The sequence below is a fragment of the Alexandromys fortis genome, unplaced genomic scaffold (genome assembly GCF_014885135.2).
Source record: "Alexandromys fortis isolate MF-2015 unplaced genomic scaffold, M_Fortis_MF-2015_v1.1 scaffold_85, whole genome shotgun sequence".
Lineage (NCBI taxonomy): Eukaryota > Metazoa > Chordata > Mammalia > Rodentia > Cricetidae > Alexandromys > Alexandromys fortis.
The window spans coordinates 3,578,919-3,601,835 of record NW_026067975.1 but is presented as its reverse complement, the minus strand read 5'-3'; the positions used below and the strand labels follow the sequence as shown (position 1 = coordinate 3,601,835).

Below are 22,917 nucleotides of genomic sequence, written 5' to 3'. Positions count from 1 at the left end.
GTCCATCCTCTAGCCCACATCACAGGGAGATGAATTAGCCTTGAGACTTGCTGGCCGTGCAACCTCTCTCTCCTAATTGGCTAAAGTCCCAGTGAAAGGACCTGCCTCCAAAAGCAAGGTAGTTGGCGCCCAAGGAGCAACATCCAAAGTTGATTCTTTGCCTTCACACACACACACACACACACACACACACACACACACACACACACTCACACTTTCTCTCTCACACACAAAACCATACATATATACCAGCACACACCTAGAAAGAAAGCCAGCAACAAAGGAAGAGATCCCAATAAAAAGAAAAGGACAAAATTCCTAAACATTTGTTTTTAAAAAAATGCATTAACGCTGGAATAAATTTCTAGAGAAAATAACATTTTTAGTCTTCATTTCATTTCTACTGCAATTCATTCTACAGATTATGTCAGGTCCTGATACGCTAGTTGGCTTTGGTCGTTGTATATTTGGTTGGTTGGGTTTTTTGTTTTGTTTTTGTAAATTTTATACAAACTAGAGATGCCTAGGAAGAAGGAACCTCAACTGAGGAATTGCCTCCATCAGACTGATCCATGGGGACTGTTTGTTGATTAATGATTAACCTAGGAGGGCCCAGCCCACTGTGGACGGTGCCATTCTGGGCAGGTGGGCCTGGGCTGTATAAAATATGTGAACTGAGCAAACCATGGACAGTAAGCAGCTTTCCTCAAAAGTTGGTTTCTGTCCCTGCTTGAGCTCCTGCCCAGTCCATCCCAAAGATGGACTGGAAAGGGGATGAAGAAGCCAAATGAGTCCTTTCCTCCCCTGGCTGGTCTTGGTCAGTGTTTTATCACAGCAACAGAAAGCCAGCTAGAGCATCCAGTCTATGCATTCAATCCAGAATGAATTTCAGTGCCTTTCTCCAAGTACATGGAAATCACTAGATGCGCTATACTGTCCTCGGCCTGAGTGATGCTAAAGAAGTCATGTGAACTTAAGTTAATATTTAATATTTCTAAGTTTTAATTAATATTTAAATGTTTGTGAATTTAAATTAATATCCGTTAACGAGGTCACACTGAGCTATGTAAAATTTCTCCACATGACTCACAGTAGTGTGATTTCATCCTAGCAAACAGGAAAACATCTGTGAGAATTAGTGAGCAACGCATTTCATAAAACAGGTGGCTTCTTAGATTCTTGGTAAGGAACTCATGCCGATCTGCAATGTCGATCTAGTGAGTGTTTGCAGAACAGGGTTAGCTGAGCAAAGTGGTTGCTTGATGGACACATGAACAGCTACCATGCGCTTCCAGAATATTTAACCAGCATGTCCGCTTAGCAGTTTGAATCTTTCCTGCTCTCATTGACAATATTAGCTTGCTTTTTCTCCCCTGAAAAACAGTTCTGCTAAACACAGATTTCTTTTAACCTGAGTCATCTCCAAAAATTTGCACACTGTGAATACATGCAAACAAAGTAAATATTATTTGTTATGCTGATAAATAAAAAGACCCTTAGTGAGAAGGACACTGATTTATGAGTTGGCTAGTTTGAGGTTTGTTGCTGTTGTTACTGTTGCTGCCTTTGGGATGAAGCTTTGTTTTTAATTTTTATCTGTTCATTAATTTTTGCCTAAATTGGCCAGTAATTCATTTCCTCAGAGATTGACTACCTGAGGCCTGACTCAGACAATGAAGTTTTAATAGTCAAATTGAATTTGTCGGAAGAAGGGCTTGCTCTGGAGTCCCTTTTGAAACATCTTTAGGAGGTTTTGCATGTGAAACCAAATTGAATTCGCCCCCAGATTTTCATTAAGTGCCTCAAGAAGGAAATAATTACAACACCCGCTCATTCAGCCCGTGATGTTACAGGCTAGAGCCAGACAGGAGTGCTAATCAGTTCGGCTGCCTTGCTATTAAAGGAACCTTTTTAAAATGCTAACAACCATCACAATTTAAAATAAGTGAATCTATCAGATTGTCAAAGGTCTTTAAAAATTGATAAAAATGAATGTTGGCAGGAGTGTGGAGGAGAGGGTACCCGCTGCAGCATGAGCAGAGATGCAAACTGGCTCATTCTTTGTGAAGGGCAGGCTGGTGGGATGCTCAAAACGGAAAATGAATGTGTCTCCACTGCCAGAGAGGCCTGTGTCAGGAAATCTACCTGAGGGGTAATCACTCACTAGGGAGAGAAGCCTGGGCAAAGATGCTCGGGGAGCATTGTTTGTATGTGAAGAGATCTGAAAATAATCAGGTGGCTGGGAGCAAGTACTGTGAAGCCAAATTTAGGAGGAGGAAAGACACAGAGGGACAGTGTGCCACCATGAAGGATGTTTAGCACCTACAAATTTAGTTGTATGAAAAGAGGCTTGTGTCGCACCTTTGAGTTATCTATATAAAACAAAAATCATTGAGGTTATCTATACAAGATGCATTCAGATGAATCCCATGTTCCACGTGTGGACTATATATCTGTAAAGGGAGAGACCACTGAAGCAGATGCTCTACAGGAGCGTAAATGCTGTTGTGTTGCTATAGTCTTTCTCTATACTGGAAAGCAGCTTTTAAAAAAATTAGAAAGTAGACTAGGACAGGGCTAGGGTGCCTGGTAGCTTCCTGGAAATACAGAGGCATGGGTTAGCTGCCGACACAAGGCTACAGGAGGCAAATGCTTGGAAGGATTTTTATTTTACTTTATTATGTCAGTTCTAATCTTTAATGTTTCAAAGCATGAAAGCAATAGTTCCAAAGGAAAGAAAAATTAGGGTATCTCTCCATAAAATAAGCAATGTGCATACGGGCTTATGCATGCTTATGGATTCATACAAGCACATTTTATTTTGCTTTCATTCTTCTTTCATTGCTTAGCAATGAAATGCTTAGCAAAATTCCATGACATATATACCATTCTATGAGTGTGCTATTAGTCTATGAGTGTGCTATTAGTTAACCATTTTATTTATTCATTTATCTGAGAGTTCCATGTGTACACAGAGAGAATTTTAATAATTTTCACCCTATTACCCTCTCTCATACTCTCCCCCTCTTCTACTCATTTCTCTCGCCCACGAAGTCTCTCAGTCTCTCTCTTACTTTCGCAGGTTTTTTTATGTTTCTTATGTTTTTTATAAACTGTTGCTAATATAAATAATTCTTATATTATCTCCTGATTGAGAAATACATACAAAATCATGGATGACTTACTGCATAACTCACAGTTGGGTTTGCCTTTTTCATATAAGTTGCTGGTTCATCCAGAGTGTTTGAGAATAGGAAGCAAGTTAGGAATCATTTTGTTATCATTGACGTCCCCTGCATTGTAAAATCACTCTAAAGAAATTGAGAATGATGAATACTAGAAACTGACAGATGAGAATGCCTGCAGATACAAAAGTGAGCGGCTGATAGTGATGCAAGGCTAAAGGAAGCAAGCGTTTTATTTCTTACATTTTGTTATTTTTTCCTCCATATCACCCAGTTTGTACCGTCATCTATTCCATGTCAAAATAAAAATTCTATCTCAACATAGAAATACAACTCTCACCTCAAAAGAGATAAGAGAGGGTTTATTCTAGAGTCAATTAGGAGTGACCAGGAACACAGTTGGGAGTAGTTACGTGAAGTTTTAGAACAGAACAAAGAAAGGCATGAAACGAGGTACTTTTTAGATACATCGGTAGGCGGTTTCAGTAAAGCAAAAGTCTTGACCATAAGCCTCAGATGCTGTGTGATGACTCTTTGGGTGGTGAAACTATGGTTTGTTAAATTAATTCATTCTAAAAGGCTTCTCTCTGTTAGTCACAGACGGTTAGGCCCAACACAAGGGTGAGCAAGGAATGATTATTCATGGGGCTGAAGACAGCCCACGATACATTGTAATTAGAGTCTGGTCCTTCAGCATACCATTGCTAAAGTTACATTCAATCTCTATGTCTTTGCAGGCACACCTCTTCACAGGAATTCACACCTATCCCCTAATTATATTATAAAACAGTCATTTCTCCTCAGGCTGGCATGCATTTTATTGTAATTCAAAAAAATGTAAGAACATTGGCAGGAGCTACTGACAAAAGTGATTCTTTTTTACCTTGAAAAACATATATGCAAAATTAGCTGTGGCTAAGAAGAGCTGTGGCTGCTGACTAGTCAGGAGAGCTCGCTCTCAGAAAGCTGGGTAACATACAAAAATTACCCATCTGGAAAAGTTGAAAAGCTTCCAGGATTGCCAGGACTTGAAAGGCCAAGATACTAAATAAAGACAAATTAAAATAAAGAATGTCATAAGTAAATAATACTAAAGATGGGAGAAATGAATGCATTGGCAGATAGATACAATACAGAGTAATCATCAAAACTGGAGGCACAACTTAAGAATGCTCATCAATTGTGTCAGGAACAGAAAAGATTTATCAAGAATGAAGTTGAAAATAACCTATATTGGAGAAAATTCATAATGCTAAGTACATTAATATTAACAATATTACAAATAATTGTATGGCAAATATGTATGGCAGATCATTGATAAAAATAGAGATTCTGACTGCACCTACTAAAATAATAACATCTAATTCAAAATCTTCCTACAGATGTAACTGTAGACCCAGAATTCTTTAAGCTAGTAAGGAAGAGAACATGAACCTTGTTTCTAAGTTTGACTACACAAGATATACACTTGTATATCTTATACAACTTTAACTACACAAGTTATACACTCAGCAGCCAACACAGTAATATCAAATAAAATTCAGTAGCCTCTGAAAAGAAAGCTTTGTGACCAATTGGCACTTCCTGCTGATCTATAGGAATCCTTTGTACCACATGGTAATCATAGTAAGTGTGCCTGTCATTGGTCATCTTGACACAAACTGGAGTCACCTAGAAAGAGGAAACCTCTGTTGAGGAATTGCCTCCATCATATTGGCCTGTGGATATGTCTATTGGGCATTTTCTTGGCTACTTGCTGTGGGAGGGCTCAGGCCACTGTGGGCAGTGCTGCCATTGGCAGGCGGCCCTAGGTGGTATAGAAACGCATGCCAGTAAACAGCACTCCTCTAAGGGCACTGATTCAGTTTCTGCCTCCAGCTTCCTGCCTTGGGTTCCTGCCGTGATTTTCCTTAATAATGGCTATGACAGGGAAGTGTAAGCCAAATTAAAATATTTCCTTTTCAAGTTGGTGTTGGTCAGTGTTTTATCACAGCAATAAAATGCAACCTAATAAGATTAAAAAATTATTTATGAAAATCAACATTATTTCTATTCCTTTATCTCTAATATGTAGAGAATTGAAGGAAAAATTATAATGTGTAAATTATTCTGAACTTGATAGAGAAACATTGCACATTTTTCTTTTAGGATTAAAAATAAGATGAAGATAACCTTAGTGTCATATATATTCCACACTATATTAAAGGTTTTGTCAAGTGTAATAAAATGAGATTAACAGATACGAAAGATACCAAATACACATTGGCTATTAAAAAAAAAATCAAACTTACTCTTATTTTAAAGCAGCATTGATTTTGAAGTCTAAAGTAATCCATCAATAAATATGAAAATCATTACATAAATTTAATAAGGGCCCAAATAAAAGATCCATTTATAAATCAAATACGTATGTGTTTATATATATGAATCTAGCAATAAACAATCAGAAAGTGAACTTAGATATGTTTTTGCTGTTTACAATAGCAACAAATCACAAAATAGTAGTAAGTGTAAGAAGCAAAGATGTTCAAAATATTCATGCATAAGTTATGAAGTATGGGAACACACATGTGACTCAGTTTCCATCTGGAGTCATTTTTGACTTAAAGAAGTCATTTGAGTTTAAGCTTGCCTGCTCTGCTTTGAGGGCTGTGAGAGACTTTTGAAAAGAACACTCTGTCTAGCAGACAGTATACTGCTGATGACAAACCTCAGGAATATCAAGACATAAAGTAAGGCTGCTCCCGAGCAGCAAGCGCGTGTTAGTTAAGAGGTCGCTCACTCAAGAACAAGAATAGTTCTGATTAGATACTGACTGACCGTCTGTGCTGTGCTTTATTCTGCTTTTGTATATAAACAAGTTCTGAAATAAACTCTGGGCTGTTTGGCTGTTTCGGCATGACCAGACAGACCTCCCTATTCTATCCTGTCTTATGTCAAGTTGTTCACATCGACAAGATGGTTTCTAAATTCAGATGTCAAGAAGAAAAAATATGAATTCAAAAAAACTACAAAGAGAAAGCATCTAAGTGTTGGCAGGAATATGAAGCAATCGGAACCACTGATGGGGGCGGTACTACCATTCTAGCAGTCCGCATGGCACCCCATCCTAGGAATTATCCAGAAAGGAAAACACTTAAGAGAGAATCTCACCATTGCTCCAAACTGAAACAACACAAATGTTCACCTACACTAGTATTAATAAGCAGATTATGAAATATTAATATAATAAAAAAATTAACTGCTATACAAAAAATGAAGAATCTCACAAATATTCTATTGAATAGCAGATGAAAAAGTGGACATATTGTCTAATTTTGTTCATAGGAAACCGAAAGGCAGAAAAAGACAACTGGTAGTGTAAGCTCTAATTATGGGTAAGTGTGTGTGTGAGAGACATGGAAGGAGGATTAGACAGACTTTGGGTTCTAGCAATCCTCTTGCAAACTTTTAATTGTTGACATATGATTTACATGTCATATATAATTTTCTGTGTAATTAAGAATCAATAAAATTATTTTAACATATGTAAAATCAAGAAAATTCTGAATAATTTAGAGCGTGGGACCAGGCCAGTTCTATGGAGCACTGTGACCCGTTATGGATCAATGTTACTTAAAAAGACCATGGGAATCAACAGAACAGGCTACAGTGGGAACAAAGAAACAGATCCCAGAATGAACTTAACTGCAAAGTGGAAGTTTTGTGCCGTGTGGATGCACACAGGTCCTGATAATGTGCAGTAGTAAGTTTCAGTACGCTGAGTGGCTAAATCAAACTAAAATTCAGCATTATCTAACGCAAGGAAATCTGTCAAGAGAACACTTAAAACCACAGACCCAAAGTAAAATGAACAGTAATAGCTCCTGTCATACCTCCACTAAAAGAACTGCTGTGTCCCGAAGCCCCTTTTCTCGGAGATGAGCGACAGCAGGCAAGAATAACAAACTTTCTTATTATCTTAAAAAGGGTCAGAAAAATTGACCCCATCCCTTTTAGAACAGAAAGGAGAAGTTGGGAAAAAGGAGCTCAAATAGAATGGCTAAGATTCCGCTTCCCTCTTAGCCATTTCCCTGTGATCACAGATGGCCGTGGGTGGCTTCTGCCAGCATCCCTGTGACTCCTCATCCAGTGGGAAGGTGGGTGTTGTCATCCTGGTGCTCCTCAGAAGCCCTGTTGAATTGCTTTGGCTCCAAATATACTATACCCATTTTGAGGCAAATGTGATGAGCAGAGAAATGCATGGAAATGAGTTATTTGGTCCAGAATTTTGGGCTCCATATGCAAGCTAGAGGGGCTCCAGAGGCAATAGAGACTATGGAGAATGTGGTACACTCTAGAGGGAAACTAGTGTGACCACACAGAAGAGGCTGAATATATTCCTGGTAACAAAATGTATTAGGGAGACTGCTAGTTAGTTCCCGTCCACTTAGTCCTGACATAATCACACAGAAACCATATAAATTAAATCACTGCTTGGCCCATTAGCTCTAGCTTCTTATTGGCTACCTCTTACATATTAATTTAACCCATCTCCATTAATCTGTGTATTGCCACGTGGCTGTGGCTTACGGGGTAAAGTTCTGTCAGGCTCTAGTGGGGCTCCATAGCTTCTCTCTGACTCCGCCCTTCTTTCTCCCAACATTCAGCTTAGTTTTTCCCTGCCTGGCTAAGTTCTGCCCTGCTATAGGTCCAAAGCCGTTTCTTTATTCATTAATAGTAATTACAGCATACAGAGGGAAATCCCACATCAACAAAATGTCCTCACTAGGGTGAAATACACTTCGAGTAGGTGCACAAGAGACATTTTTAACTTTGTCCTGATATTTGCTAATCAGTTAAAAACTAGAGTGTTGCTAAGAAGTGGGCATACCTTCCCTCTCCCCCTTCCCCAAATTCAGATATCAAACCAGTGGGATGTTACTTGGAGGTAAAGACTCAGGAAGTAGTAAGGTCCTAATGATAGTTTCCTCATAATTTTAATCGGTGTTCTAATAATAGACAGAAGAAAAATGGACTCTTCTGAGAAAGGGGACTTTCGGCAGTAACAGATCAGCTGCCACTTCCACCCTGTACATCTTAACCTCTAGAATTATGGGGAAAAAACTCCTATTGTTTAATCCAGGCAGACTGGATCTTCGTTAGGGCAGCTCCCGGCGATGGAAATGATGATCAGGTCTTGCTTTGGGGAAAAATAAAGGCATAATGAGGTAGCAAAAGGCACTCCGTCTTCCGTACTCCCCAAGCCTGCATTCTCCGTTTGCAGTAGTTATTTGAGTGACAGTATTTGTTTACATTAGCTGCCCGAGAATGGGAGCAGAGTGCTCACCAAAATTGATGACGCTGCCACTGCAGAAAGACCATCTTGTTCCGAAGGAGCGGTGTCTTTTTAATCCTTCCTTTCTATTACTGGGTTTAAATAATGTTTCTGACAAGATCCCGCTTCCCTTTCTGTCAGCTGTCAGGGAGCAGGTACTGGGCATTATTTGTGAGGCTGTAAATACATTACATGAAAAAATAATGAGTCCTCGCCAAGTCGGGAGCGCTGCCTCCAGAGACATTTACCTAACGTGATTTATGGAGGTCCGGGAATGAAGTTTCAGAAACTTCCAAATGGAAAGATTGGAACATAAAATAAAATCTCTGCCAGATCAGACTTTAGGATAGCCCCTGGACACATTTCCCTTTTACTTTTAGTATAAAAGTTAGAAAATGCTTTTTATGTTCAACTTAAATTGTTTAGTTAATGGTCTAAGAATAACTCTGGGGAGAGCCCCTCAGCATAGCATGTTATTACTCCATTCTTCCGACTGAATTTGATGTATCTATTGTGTTCTTGCTGCAGAAGCTGATTCTGGGATTAATCATCCCCTTTACTAGCTAGAAACTGTAGACATTTAATGGATATACCTACATCAGTCAATTTAATGAGTCTCATTGTCTAGGGTTTGAAATAAACTGATCACTCTAATGTTAAAATATAATTGATGTTCGTCCTCATTCCAAGTTTTCTACGTTTGTCTCTCCTGCCTGCCTGAAGAAGCCAATTTAGTTTAAGCTACTTTTTTCCCCCCCGTTCATTTAACCAGGGCCTTGGAACTCAAGCGTATCTACTGGTTGAGGTACGGACAGGCTAAACAATCTTAGCGTTTTTACTATAGCATTTCTGGAGAGGGCCACTCAGCTTCCACTTCCTTAACAGGAAATATTTTGTCATCCTCGTAGAAATGGTGCTGTTAATACCACCCCACCTGAGGTATCTCTGGAAGCCTGACAGGTTGAAATAATGGGACACTGGCTTGGCTGTGGCGTGCATCACTGGGCAGAGAACCAAGGACGTCAACAGACCTGATAGCAGGAGCTCAAGGCCAAACTGGTGATTTGCCACAGGAAGGAGGATTGCCCAGTCAGTCATCAAAGTTACAATAAATACACTGTACACAAATCTGAGTACTAACCAGTGGGTTTCGGTCTCTGTTTTGTTTTCAGCTGTTTGAATTTATGAACTTCCTGGCTGAGAACGTCATCTTCTGCTACATGGGCCTGGCTCTGTTCACGTTCCAGAATCACATTTTCAACGCGCTTTTTATCCTCGGCGCCTTTGTATCCTTTGAAGAAGGAAAATAGAGAAATGGCTAAACCTTTTTCCTGGTAGGACTTTGAAACCGTCATAGAAGTCAACATGACCATTGCACTTCCAGCATCAGAAGCATTGTGCTCATGTAAGTTTCTCTCCATCAGTTAACACCTTCTGGGGCTGAGAAGTTAGCTCAGCCAGTAGTGTTTGCCTTACAAGCACGAGGACCACAATTCAGTTCCCAGAACCTACAAAATATCCGGCCACGGTGGTACACATTTGTAATCCCAGTTCTGGAGAGGCAGACACTTGCAGATCTCTAGGACTTGCTGGCCAGTCAGCCTAGTCTAATCAGGAAGTTACATGCATGCATACACACGCACATGTACAGAGAGAGAGAGAGAGAGAGAGAGAGAGAGAGAGAGAGAGAGAGAGAGAGAGAGAGAGAGAGATCATTTACTCCCTAGGAGAATAGACAAAATCTAGACCCCACTTTTAATATAGAGGGTGTTCCTTCTGTAGGGCTGGAGTAGGAGGTAACCCCCAAGGAAGCAAGTATCTGATCAAAGGGACACTGAGCAACTACAAACGTCCCTAAGAAAAATCTGAAGCTCTTGTCCTATACCTTGGAAAATGGGATGATGCTTCCCTCTGTCACAGGCAGATGGTCTTAACTTCTGGAGAACTTGCCATCTCCCCGTCCCCACTGTCACCTGAATTTGGTGTTAATTTCTTACCACTGGGATTCTGCTGAGCTCTCAAATTTTATCTGAAACCTAGATCTTAGAAGGAAGAGAGCTACCTCACCCCAGATAGCTTCATCCTGCAGAGGACGAGCTAGAGCAGACAGACCACCAAAGAAGGACTAGAGACAACGGCAAAGGAGGGAGGCTTACGGCTGAGCTTCTCAGTAGATGTTCACTTCTGAGACTGTGCCTTTAGGGAAGTAGCTCCTGAAGTAGCAGTTGAAGTATATATGTTGACAGTCAGCTCTTCTCAAAATTAAATGAAAAAGGTAAGCAAGCCTGCTAGAAACAGGCACATGAACTGATGGGAAGTGAGACAGAAACCACCATCAGAAATATATTTATTCCTTCCAAAGTGCTCATGGAGAAGATAACACCACGGTGCCTGGTGTTGCTACTTCACAGCTTCCGGCAGAACTGAAGATAGAGTCAGTCACCGGCAACATGAACATGATGGGAAATGTAGCGATTGAAATGGCATTCCAGCACCAACTTTCAGCCAAGCATATGTTCAAAGAAAGACAGAGTTTTATGTCATCCTGGGAAGGAACTGACATTGAACGATGAATTCGGTGAGTGAGTTAGGCATAGATGAGTTGTCATGTTTATCCTTGTTTTCTGGGTCATATCCTAGAGAAGCATATGGACATGATATCTGAGCTCCTTCAGTCGGCCCCTCTGCGGCTATGTTTTCCTCAACGCATCCCAACCAGCTAGCGATTTTTGTTGCCAGAGCCTGCAACATTTATCCCCTCTCGTTCCTCCTGAATCTGGGCAGGAAACAGAAGATCCCCTGGAACTTCCAACACATGATGATGTTTTCAGGTATGTGGGGTCATTGCTCATTCATGCCGCCGCCCTCCCACCTGTGCAGAGCACAGAACGCCATGGGGGACCCAGAGCACTTATGGAAAACCTGACTTGTCTTTACCCTTGGACCCAGCACCATGCTCATCCCTCAGTGCCAAGCAACAGGGAGCGCCCGCTCCCAATGAGAAGGGAAGTTAAAGGGAATTCACTGCTGTGACCTTGAGTATCTGAGCAGCAGCGAGCCTCAGATGAGCATGGTACTTTCCTCTGAGCTATCAGAGCAGTTTCCATATTGAGGAATTTGATTACTATCTTCTCCGTTCCAGTATATAGTATTGAATGGTACCATCCCCCCTCCCTGCGCCTTTACCATCCATGCAGGGCTCCAGAAACTTCTCGTGGTTATCACAGAGATAATCAGATCCATGTGGGCTCAGTCATTAGTTAAAAACATGTTAATTAAGTACCTGTAGGTGCCCAAGTGTGGATCCAGGCTCTGTGTGATGGAAAGACCAGTCTCCTCTCCCAGGTAGTGCGATGTTCTCGTTGCTAAGATGTGGACAGAGGCTCTTTTCTAGAAGAAAATATAGCAAGTGAGTTTGCAGACCACTGAACTACTCTGAAGGATTACAGTTGTTTTCTATTTATCTTTCCCTAATTGGAGGCAGAATTCAAAGACTCTCTGTCCCCTGTGTGTGTGTGTGTGTGTGTGTGTGTGTGTGTGTGTGTGTACACCAACAATACATTTAGAGGAGGCCATTGGCAGGTCCATGACATTAAAATGGAAAAAGTGTGCCATCACAACAGTGCCAAGAGAGTTGGGGCACATAGACAAATATGAAAAAAGTGAGAGAAACCAATATTTATTGATATGTGTTGTTTGCTGCTTATAGATCATCAGTCCTAGGAAGCTAATATTAAGTTGTTTTGTGCATAGGATCTCTAACAACTTAAGTACTTAGGCCAAAGACAAAAACATTTACAATCCAGACTTCACCTCCATTCCAACCAAGTGTTTTGGAAATCCACATTTTATATTTTTGGTTGTGAGCCTAGCCTTTATGTCTGAGCCATCTCTCCAACCCAGAAATTCACATTTTAAAAGTTATTTTATTATTTTATGTGTGTGGTGTTTTGTCTTGTCTGCATGTGTGTCTGTGCACCAAATATGTGATTAGTGCCTATGGAGGCCATCCCCTGGAACTGAAGAAGGATGCTAAAAAGAAATCCCATACTAGTTCAGAATTAACTATAATAAAGGGTTATCTATTTAGGGGTAGACTCACAGATCACAATCCTCTGCACAAACGGGGAACAGGGACTGAATCACACTGTCGAAGAGAGGCTGGATGGGCGCTTTACATTGGCATATATAGTATAAGAGGCCACATCCAAGTGGGTGGGTAACTTAAAGGCTACTGACTGTAGGAATTCCCACAGCGTGGAACTGGAGTTATAGATGGTGATAAACTGCCATAGGGGTGCTGGGAGTTTCACCCACATCCTCTAGAAGTGTTCTTAACCACCAAGCCATCTTTCCAGACCACAAATTCACATTCTTTAAAGTGGTGCTGGCTGTAGAAGGTTTGTTCCCTGCTTGATTCTGTGCTGTCCTAGTCCACAGCACCTGCTGCAGCTCCCAGGTTTGGAATGAGTTGTCTTATCAAATATGGGCACGTGGAGAGCCACAGGTACACCTTATGCTTCCTAGGGCCTCTGACAGGGATTTCTAACACTTCCAGACATGCAATGGTGAAAGTCATAAAGAAGGTGAGGTGTCAAACTGACAGTGGTCAGTGACTTAGGGCAACATTAACCCTTGACCGTGTGCTGACTTCTCTTATGTGAAAGTAAAGATAACCTTATTCACTTGAAATTTGAAAGCCAGCACTGGAGTACAAAGTGTTATGTGATTGGAGCTGCAGAAAAATAAACAAACAAAGCAACCTTAGTAGAGGCCAACAATGTGGTATATGCAGACAAGGATTCATAAAAGGTCTACAATCTGATGGTGTCTTTATGATTTTTTAAATCCTTTCTTTGATGTTCATGCATGAATATAGTAAGTTTTTGGTCATTTTTTCCTCCCATTAATTACCCTCTGTCATTCCATTTCCTTTCCACTAAAATCTTTTTTCTTTCTAACAAATCCCCCTACGACTTTTGTGTCTATTTTACTAAAGTTTTAATGGCACAGGAAGCTTGATAGTGGCTCCTTGTATGAGTTTAAGCAAAGGGTAATTTACTGGATCTGGGCAGTTTATCTGTGGATTAACACTCCCAACAGTCATTAATGGTCCACAGTCCCTCAGTGGGGGAAAGTAAATGAGCCCTTGGCACAGAGTCTAAGGAACCCATATTGGTAAAATGGTGATGGACCTGGTCTTATGCGGATCTTGTGCAGTTAACTACAGCCAAGATGAGTTCATGTGTCCAACAACCAAGTCAGGCCCAGAAGAGACACAACACTCTTCCCCATCCTCTGATTCTTACATTCTTCCTGCTTTTTCTTCCGCGGGCTTCACTGAGCATGAAGGAACTGGCTTAGGTGTTCCGCTTAGGACCATGTACTCCACTGCCAGTTATTCTCAGCACTCTAGGCAGTTGTGAGTCTGTGCAACTCACTGTCAACAGAAGCTTCTTGACAAAGGCTGAGAGCAGCACTAATGGCTAGATATAAATGTAAGTAGTTAGAAGTTGGTACCATGTCCATTTAGCAGAACAACAGTAATAGGTTCCCCCACTAGAGTCCATGACTGTTGCAGCCGTGGGCGCTCTAAAAGTTTGCAGCATCAGGCATGAGTTCCTTCCTGTGCATTGGGCTGCAAATCCAATCATAAAGTGGTTGGTTATTTCATACTGGTCCTGCCACTGTTGCCCTATTGAGCACACCTTGCCTGTCAGCTTGTTACTGTAGGTCATGGGGTCCACAGCTGGGTAGGATTGCTGCTGGCTTTCTCCCGCAGAGGAAAGCATCCTGACATGGTAAAATGGCCAGCAGAGAGGGGGCTCCCAGGTCAACTCCACTTGACTTCTCTTTGTCCTATAACCCAAGCCTGTAGAATCTTCAGCAATGGGGTCTTACTACCTCGTTATGGTGAGAAAACAAGAACCCCTAACCAAACAATAGTCTATATTGTTTGGGGGGGGGAGTTCTGAGGCTTCCTAGACCAACAACTCATCATAGAGAAGTTGTTTAATAACCTAGAGCTTCTGGGGAAAGCATTGTTTATCCATAGCACGTCTACTTAAACTGTGTGTGTGTGTGTGTGTGTGTGTGTGTGTGTGTGTGTGTGTGTGTGTGTGTGTGAAGTGCTCTCAAGTTTAACTCCCTAATCCTGAGGGGTTGAAATGCTTGGTTTAATTCATGGGGATGCTGGTAAATTTATTACCATCACTAAAAATATTTGCAAGTCTAATCTTCAAGGCACTAGCTATATGTGACCCTGATGTCCAGAGAATGCTGCAGGCTGTCAGCATCTATGTCACCTGTCAAGCACTGATTGGAATAAATCTAAGCAACACAGTGATTAAGTTACTTCTACATGTTTTTAATTATATTTTTAAAGTGACTAATATTCATAGTATTGCTTGGTACACAAGGAAAAGCGCTGAAGTTTCCATTAAACAACTGCCCTCATTTCAAACAATGTTACATACCTGTGTGATGGGGCCCAATGATATCACAAGTCAGAAGTCTCATTTTGCCTTCCCAGAGCCTTTGAAACTGGAGCAAGACAGGCAGGGATTAATGGCCTTTATTTCTTGGTTGCTATTTTGTTTCATTTTCCCTCTAATTTTTATTGTGAATTCACACAACATAAATGTCATAATCTTAGTGCACAGTTATTAGATGCATTCCTAAACTGTGTGATGATCACCACCCATAGTCACACTCTTTACATCTTGCAAAATGGAAACTGTATGCATTAAACATTAGCTCCCATCCCCTCCAGCCTGCAGAAACTACCGTATTCCTTTTGGCTTCTATGATTTTGACCACTGTGGGTTCCTCATTTATGCACAATTGTGTTATTTTGTCTTTTGTGATTGCCTCGGCATAGTGTCCTCAATGTTTGTCAATGCTGCAGAATAATATAGAATCTCCTTCCCTTTAAAGTTGAATGATAGTTCCTTATGTATGTGTATAAATATCATATATTGCTTACCCAATCATCTATCACTCTTGGGTTTCTTTTTCTTAGATAGCACAAAAAAAATCCTGCTATGAACATGGGTACACAAATCTCTTTAGAAACCTTGCTGACAATTTTAAATATATATCCAGAGGTAGAATTGCTGAATCAAATGGTAATTCTACCTGCTAATTATTTGGGGAACTGCCATACCATCTTCCATAGCAACTGTAGTATTTCATAGTCCTACCAATGGTGCCCAAGAGTTCCAATCTCTCTGTGCCATCACCAACACTTGCTTACTTTGTCTTTTATGCTGCCTCACTGTATGAGGTAGCAGCGCATTGTTTTGATTTGTATTTCCTTGCTCACTAGTGATGTGTTTCAGGAACACATCGGCCATCCATCTTTTTACTCATCTCAGATCAAGTCTTGTCTTTTGGTCAATGACTTTAAACAATTCTGATTCCTAAATATTGACCCTTTATGAGATAGATGATTTGCAAACATTCTCTTCCATTCAATTTGTTTCTATTATGTTGGGCTTAATTTGCCTTTTGATGCACACCATTTTTAAAAGCTTTCATGAAGTCTAGTTAGTCTGTCATTTAATTTTATCATCTGTCCATTTGGTGTCCTAACACAGACACCATTGCCAAATCTGATGTCACAAAAATTGCAACCTGTATTCTCCAAAGAATGTTATTGGTTTTAGGCTTTGCCTAGTTATTAGTACATAATGTGCATGTGTAATTGGGAGCAGAACACCATTCTTTTGCACCTGGATACCAGCTGTCCCATTTCATTTGTTCAAAACCGCACTTGTAGTTTTGACTGATCTTGGCAGCTTTGTCAAAAATAATTTGACCACACATGTGAGAGTTTATTGTCAGGTTCTCTCTTCTATCCCATATGTTTGTCTTTTGCCTGCACCACACTATTGAGATGATTGAAAGTTTGTGTGGGGCGGGGTGGCGTGTGTGTGTGTTTGTGTGTGTATGCGTGCACGTGCGCGCGCACGTGTGCGCACATGCGTAGGCTGTAGGACAACCTGAAGTGTTATTCCTCAAGCAACATCGAACCATTTTTCTTTTTACCGCATCTCTCATTGGCCTAGAACTTACCCACAAAATGAGGCTGACTATCTAATGATCCCCAGGTCTCCACCTGTCTCCTCATCTCAAGCATTGGGTCAAGCAAGTGCACATGACCATGCCCAGACAACATGAATTCAGTTCCTGGGTCCCATGTGGCGAAAGTGGAGACCCATTCCTGACCCCCTGGGCTTCACACACAACACACACACACACACACACACACACACACACACCTGTAAAAAAAATAATTTTAAAAGAAAGCCAGCAAACTGGACCAAGTGCCTTTCCTGCATAAACTGACGTCATCATGTGATTTGTCCCCTTCTTTCTGTTGAACCAATTTGCTTCTCTTTGCAGTGCTGAGCCATCTTTCTGCCCTACGAATGAATCTCACTGGGGTATGATGAAGAATTCTTTTAACGAAGTGTTGACTTTGAGTTAAGGTTTCTTCTTTCAGTAGTCATCAGGGATGTCAGCTCATTAGTTTTCTTGAAGTGTCTCTGCGTGCCTTTGGAGTGAGGGTGGTGCTGACCTTTTGGAATGAGCTAGGGGTGTTGTCCATTCCTCTCATTTCAGAGGAGTTTTGCAGGATAAGTGTCAGGTTTTGCTGGGGGTTTTTTTGTTGTTGTTGTTGTTGTTTTTTAACACTCGGCAGAATTCACTCAGGAAGCCACCAGGGTTTGCAATGTTCTTTCTCACAAGAAACATATTATCAGTTCCATCTTCTAGCAGTTATGGGACTGTTCAGATTTTCTGTTCATCTTTACTGGGCATTCCACATTCAGCTTGCTTAAAATTCTTAATTTCTACAATGGATGGTAAGTCCCCATCTTTAGCAATTTGAATTTTCTTTCATTTCTTAATATATCTAGCTTAAGGATTGTTCATTTTGTTGACCTTTTCCAGGAACCAACTTATGAGTACATTTATTTTCCCTGTAGTGTCTCTATCCTCCACTTCACTTATCTCTGCTCCAAACTTTATTATTTCCTTCTATCTGGTAGCTTCAGGCTTTTTTCCTCATTCTTTGAATCATAAGGTTTGTTTGTTGGGCTGTTGGCACAAGATCTTTTTTGTGTTAATGGGATAATAGCTACACATTTCTGCCTTCATCTCATTGTATCTTAAAGATCTTGCTACATATTTTTATTCTCAGCCATCTCATAATTTTCTACATCTTCTTCAAGTGCCGTCTTTAATTTCTTGGTTGCCTATATGCTTGTGCGAGGATATGTCATGTGTACACAAATACTCAAAGGGGTCAGGAAAGGGTATTGGATCCCCTAGCCCTAGATTTACAGTAAATTATGAGTCATCTGATGTGGATGCTGGAAACTGAAATGAGGTCCTCTGGAAGAATAGCAAGGGCTCTTAACCACTGAGCATCTCTTCAGGCTTTCAGCCTCCGAACTTTGCTCTGAGTAGTCTGCTGACCATCTCACCAAAGACTCTGCATATGGTAAGTCATGGAGTCCTGCTCATATGAACCCTTCCTTTGTGTGTGTATTTGTCTTTCGATAACTAAATATAATGTCTTTTCAATGTTTATCTGTTTGGGTTCGCCTTCATTGAAGTTCATTGGATTTCTCAGATATCTATATCCATGCCTTTTATCAAACACAAAGGGGAAGCTTCCGCCGACCCATTATTTCTTTGAGTGTGCTCCACGGCCTTTCTCTTTTCTGATAATGTGTCTCCTTGATGTTATACCATCCTTAGGCTCTCAGCACTTTCCTGTCTTCTTCCACCCTTTTTCTTGGTCTCAGTAGCATCCCTTACCTAATCAATGATCTTCTTCTACATGCTCAAATATGCCTCGAAATTACTCTAGTGGATTTATATGTGAGTAACTCTGCTTCCCAGTTCCAGAAGGTTTCTGGATCCTCTAGGTTTTCCACCTGCTTAATATCTACAGTCTGTTTATACATACAGTGTGATGTTTTGAAAAAGAAATGTCCTCCACAGGTTCTGTATTTCAGAACTTGGCTTCCAAGTTACGCTGTTTGGGGAGGTTTAGGTGGTGCAGCATGCTGTGGGAAGCATGTCACTGGGAAAGGGCTCGGAGGTTGTATAGCCTCACCCTGCTTCCAATTTGATCTCTCTGGTTTGAGATGCAAGGCCTCTGCTTCCTGTTCCTGCCTCAGTGTCGCCATTTGCTGTCATCCTTTCCCCCCATGCTGGACTCTCATCCTTCTGAACTGGAAGTCAGAATCAGCTTTCTTCCTTATGTCGTCTTGGCCATGGTGTTTTATCACAGCAACAGTAAAGTAACTCTTTCCATATCTTCCTTTGCTTCACAGCCTTTTAAAGGGAGTTGTTTCTGTCACTACCGATATAACCTTCTGCTGGGTCTTTTTCTATTTTTTTTTTCTTGCAAATAACTGGAAAAGCTGAGAATAGACTTCTTGTTGTAATAGTTAAACATTAAACATTTTAATCTAATATTTTGTAAATGCAGAAAATATACATGCACCCTGCCTTGGGTTTGCTGTCTTTTGTTGTTGTCATTTATATTTGTTTTTAGATTAAATTAAATTTAATTTTATAGTTATTTATTTTAGCTTGAGTAAGCTGTTTTTCTGTAAAAGACCAACCTGAGCTATAAGCATCTCAGGTCCTTCGAAGCTTTTGGCTTCCTCTGAGCTTGCACAAACACTTTCTAATTTCACTTCTTTAATATATGACTCCTGAATGTAGAACAAGAGAAAAATGAAAGAGGGAACATAAAAGGACTCTCGTCCTTTAAAGGTCCAGGAACTCATTTCAACCAAAAGGTGAGGAATTTGCAAAGCTGAGCAGAGGTGCTACAGCAATGGCTGTACCTCTCTGTTTGTACCCTTGTGATGAGGACCAGCAGTCAGCTGTCACAGTCCAAGCCCATGAAATCAGCCTACTGGTTCCTTCCAATAGTTTATAAGGAGCTTCAAAATCTCACATGTCAGACTGCCCTTTGATAGACAGCTATTACTTGTAATCAGAGATTGCTCATTGATTTCCTGATAGCCCAGACTCGAAACTATAATTGCAACACTGCTTGGCCAGTAACTCTGGCATATTTCTAGCTAGCTCTTGTATCTTGAATTAACCCATTTTTATTAATCTGTATTGCCATGAGGCTGTGGTCTAGTGGTTCCAGGCATCTTTCTCCTTTGGCAACTACATGGTATCTCCCTGCCTCCGTCTACTCTCTTTCTACATCTCTTCCAGCGTAGCTATATTATGCCCTGCTATTGGCTGAAGCAGCTTCTTTATTAACCAATGGTAATAAAACATATTCACAGCATTCAGAAGGGAATCCCACATCATCTCCCCTTTCCTGTTTAAACAAAATTGAAGGTTTTAACTTTAACATAGTAAAATTACATATAGCAAAACAGGTTCAAGCAATCATTACAGTTACAATGTTTAGCTTCTTTATATCTGGCAAAATTAAAGAAAATAAACTATCATCTATTTAATCTTTGTGAGTCTAAAGTTTCATTCTAATTTATCTTTTATCATAACTGAGGAAAACTATAACTATGTATTCAAGTCTTCAAAGACCTCAGAAGGATATAATATTACCTAAGTAAAGAGGAAGTGCATTTTAAGCAACTTCTGAAGTTCTAGAATTGACAGAGATATCTTGATGCCTGGACAGTCACCCAAAGTTCTTCTATAAACTTGGGGCATCCATTTTCAGCCTACAGGCCCATAGTATCCATCAGACTTTCCCATAAAGCAGGAAACTTGAAAGGCTGTTTCACCTATCTTAGTAGTTTGTCAGTAACTTTCTTCTGTACCCTGCAGAACGTCTGTCAGTTTCTTCTGTGAGGCAGGAACCCTGAAGGACCATCCTATCTTTTAGAATGTTCAGCAGTCACTTTTCCGTAGGTCCTGCATGTCCAGTTCATATAGGATACCATCAAGCAGACCAGGCAAGAGCAGTTTCTTACCCAAATGGCTAAACTTGTCACATTGAAGGCAAATTCATAATGAGTTTCTTTAATGTCCATCAACCTCTCTGAAGTAATTGGTCTTCCAGAAGCAGACATGTCTCACTGTTGAGAAAAGTCTAAGTTCTTAAAAACATTTTAAATGTCATATTCTGTGGGTCTTTGAAGTGTTAAAGATTATCTATTTAACTGAAATATATCTCTATATATCTAGAAAACTTAATTAATATGGCTGTAAGTTTGACTATTATAAATGGCTACCTATTAATCTGCAATTTTTAATTTTACATTACATTTTAATGAGCTGTCTAAACAGATATTAAACAAGAACAGAAATACATATAACAAAATTGACCTTAAATTTGTATCAATAAACCAAGATCCATACTAATGCAAAGTATTTATCTCATATTATATCTGCTTTATTTTTTTAAAGAGATAGACTGTGACCATTAACGATTTATACCCAACCCCTTTTAAATAAAAACAAACATTTATAAATAATCATTTTAGGAATTTGGGTATAGTTTTCTCCAAACTGCTTCCTGCTTTTTGTTGGGTGAAGTATTTTTAGGGTTCATGGAGAGCTTTCAGAAGGTCCTGTTCCATCAAACTGCATTAGTCTGGAAGGAATTCACAAGTTCCCATTCTTTGTGGAAACAAAACTAGAACCTCTTTTCCAAAGTAACATATCCTTAGATTCCAATTTTGAAGTTAAGATATATATGTTGGTTTAGTTTAGCAGCCCCCCCAGAATCAAATGTCTCTCTGTAGTCAAAAAATTCAAAAACACAATAATATACATAATCTAGACTCTGTGTATATTTCATCTTAATGTGACTTAATTTTCTTTTCTCCCATACTCTATGACTGTCTATACTCTTTTATATTACCTTTACTGTCTCTCTAAAGACTTTGTTTTAGTTTTTAAACCTATTTCTTTTTATAACTGTCTATACTTTTTTTCTTATCTCTCCCAGGCGTAGTATATTTGTCCAACACTGTAACCCATTCAGAGGTCTTTTTTTTTCTCTGAATCTGTCTTTATTACACATCTGTAATCATTTTCTGACCAGGAACACTTTTTTTTTTTAATGCTAAGCAGGTATGGCTAGGACCAACTCTGTGACCCTGTCTGTTTGCTCCACCTAGTCCAACATGGTGGAGGTATGTTCACCTCCTCTGTGAACCATGCATACCATCCTAGCTCCAGGGATGTAGTGGGTCTACATCACCATTAAGAAAATTGCAGCCCTCTGCTTACAGACCCCATTTAAATGTTCCATAGCCAGACTTCTCAAAAGAGCCAGAATCATTTGTGCTGGTGAAACAGGAAGCCAGCATTTAAAGGAACCACTCAGTTTTTGCTGCTAATGCTGCGTCAAGAATCCTTCTCTCAATGGAATCACTCACCTGAGAAAATGCCACCAAGAAGCCATGCTTAACTCTATTCTTTTATGTCTAGAATTCCTACCCAAGCTCGCTCAGGTTTTATATGGACATAGTTGTCTCATGTTGGCACCATTATGTAATTGGAGACTGCTCATTCATTTTCTGGCCACTCAGATCCAAATAATCACATATTAACTGTATTAATTACAACTCTGCTTGGCCAATGACTCAGGCAAATTTCCAGCTAGCTCTTACATCTTGAATTAGCCCATTTCTATTAATCTATGTATCACCACAAGGCTGTGGTTAACCAGTAAAGATTTTGCTTATATTTCTTCTTTGGTAGCTACACGACATCTCCCTGACTCTGCCTACTCTCTCTTTATCTCTTCCAGCCTGCCTATATTCTACCCTCCTATAGGCCAAATTAGTTTCTTTATTAATCAATGGTAATAAAACATATTCATAGCATACAGAAAGAAATCCCACATCAGATACTATACTGTCCTAATGTGCTTTCAGTTGCTATTATATAAACAACGACCAAAAGCAACATGAGGGTTTATTTGACTTACATGTCCCAGGGATAGTTCATCACTGACCGAAGACAAGACAAGAACCCAAGGCCTAGAGACAGGAATTGATGCAAAGACTATGGAGGAATGCTTCTCAATAGTTTGCTCTCCAGGGTTTGCTCAGCCTACTTTCTTTTATATCTCAAAATCACATGCCCCGGAGTAGCATCACACACAGTGGCCTGCTCATGCCCCCCCACCACACACACATCAATTATTAATCAATACAATCATTAATCAATAAAATGCACAAAAGACATGTCTACTATTCAATCTAGTGAAGGAATTCTCTCAATTGAGGCTCCCTCTTCCCAGGTGAATCTGGCTTCTGTTGGGTTGCTAACTAGTATATATACCAATAGAAAAAAAAAAAATGATCAGACTTACCACAATTTATTGTTGAGAGCTTGTACTGGATATCCCAAACCTTCCAATTCTAGATATCCAAAAGCAGTTATTGTTTG

General features: G+C 40.1%; 1 protein-coding gene across 1 annotated transcript in view; it reads left to right on the top strand.

Annotated features, from left to right (window-relative positions):
* Slc9a9 (solute carrier family 9 member A9) overlaps positions 1 to 22,917 on the top strand; it is a 548,379-nt gene that overhangs the window by 324,157 nt on the left and 201,305 nt on the right. Inside the window, exons 10-11 of the mRNA XM_050157298.1 lie at positions 9,675 to 9,788; positions 11,222 to 11,333. Coding sequence (XP_050013255.1) covers positions 9,675 to 9,788; positions 11,222 to 11,333 — 226 coding nt within the window. The remainder of the gene's footprint in view (positions 1 to 9,674; positions 9,789 to 11,221; positions 11,334 to 22,917) is intronic.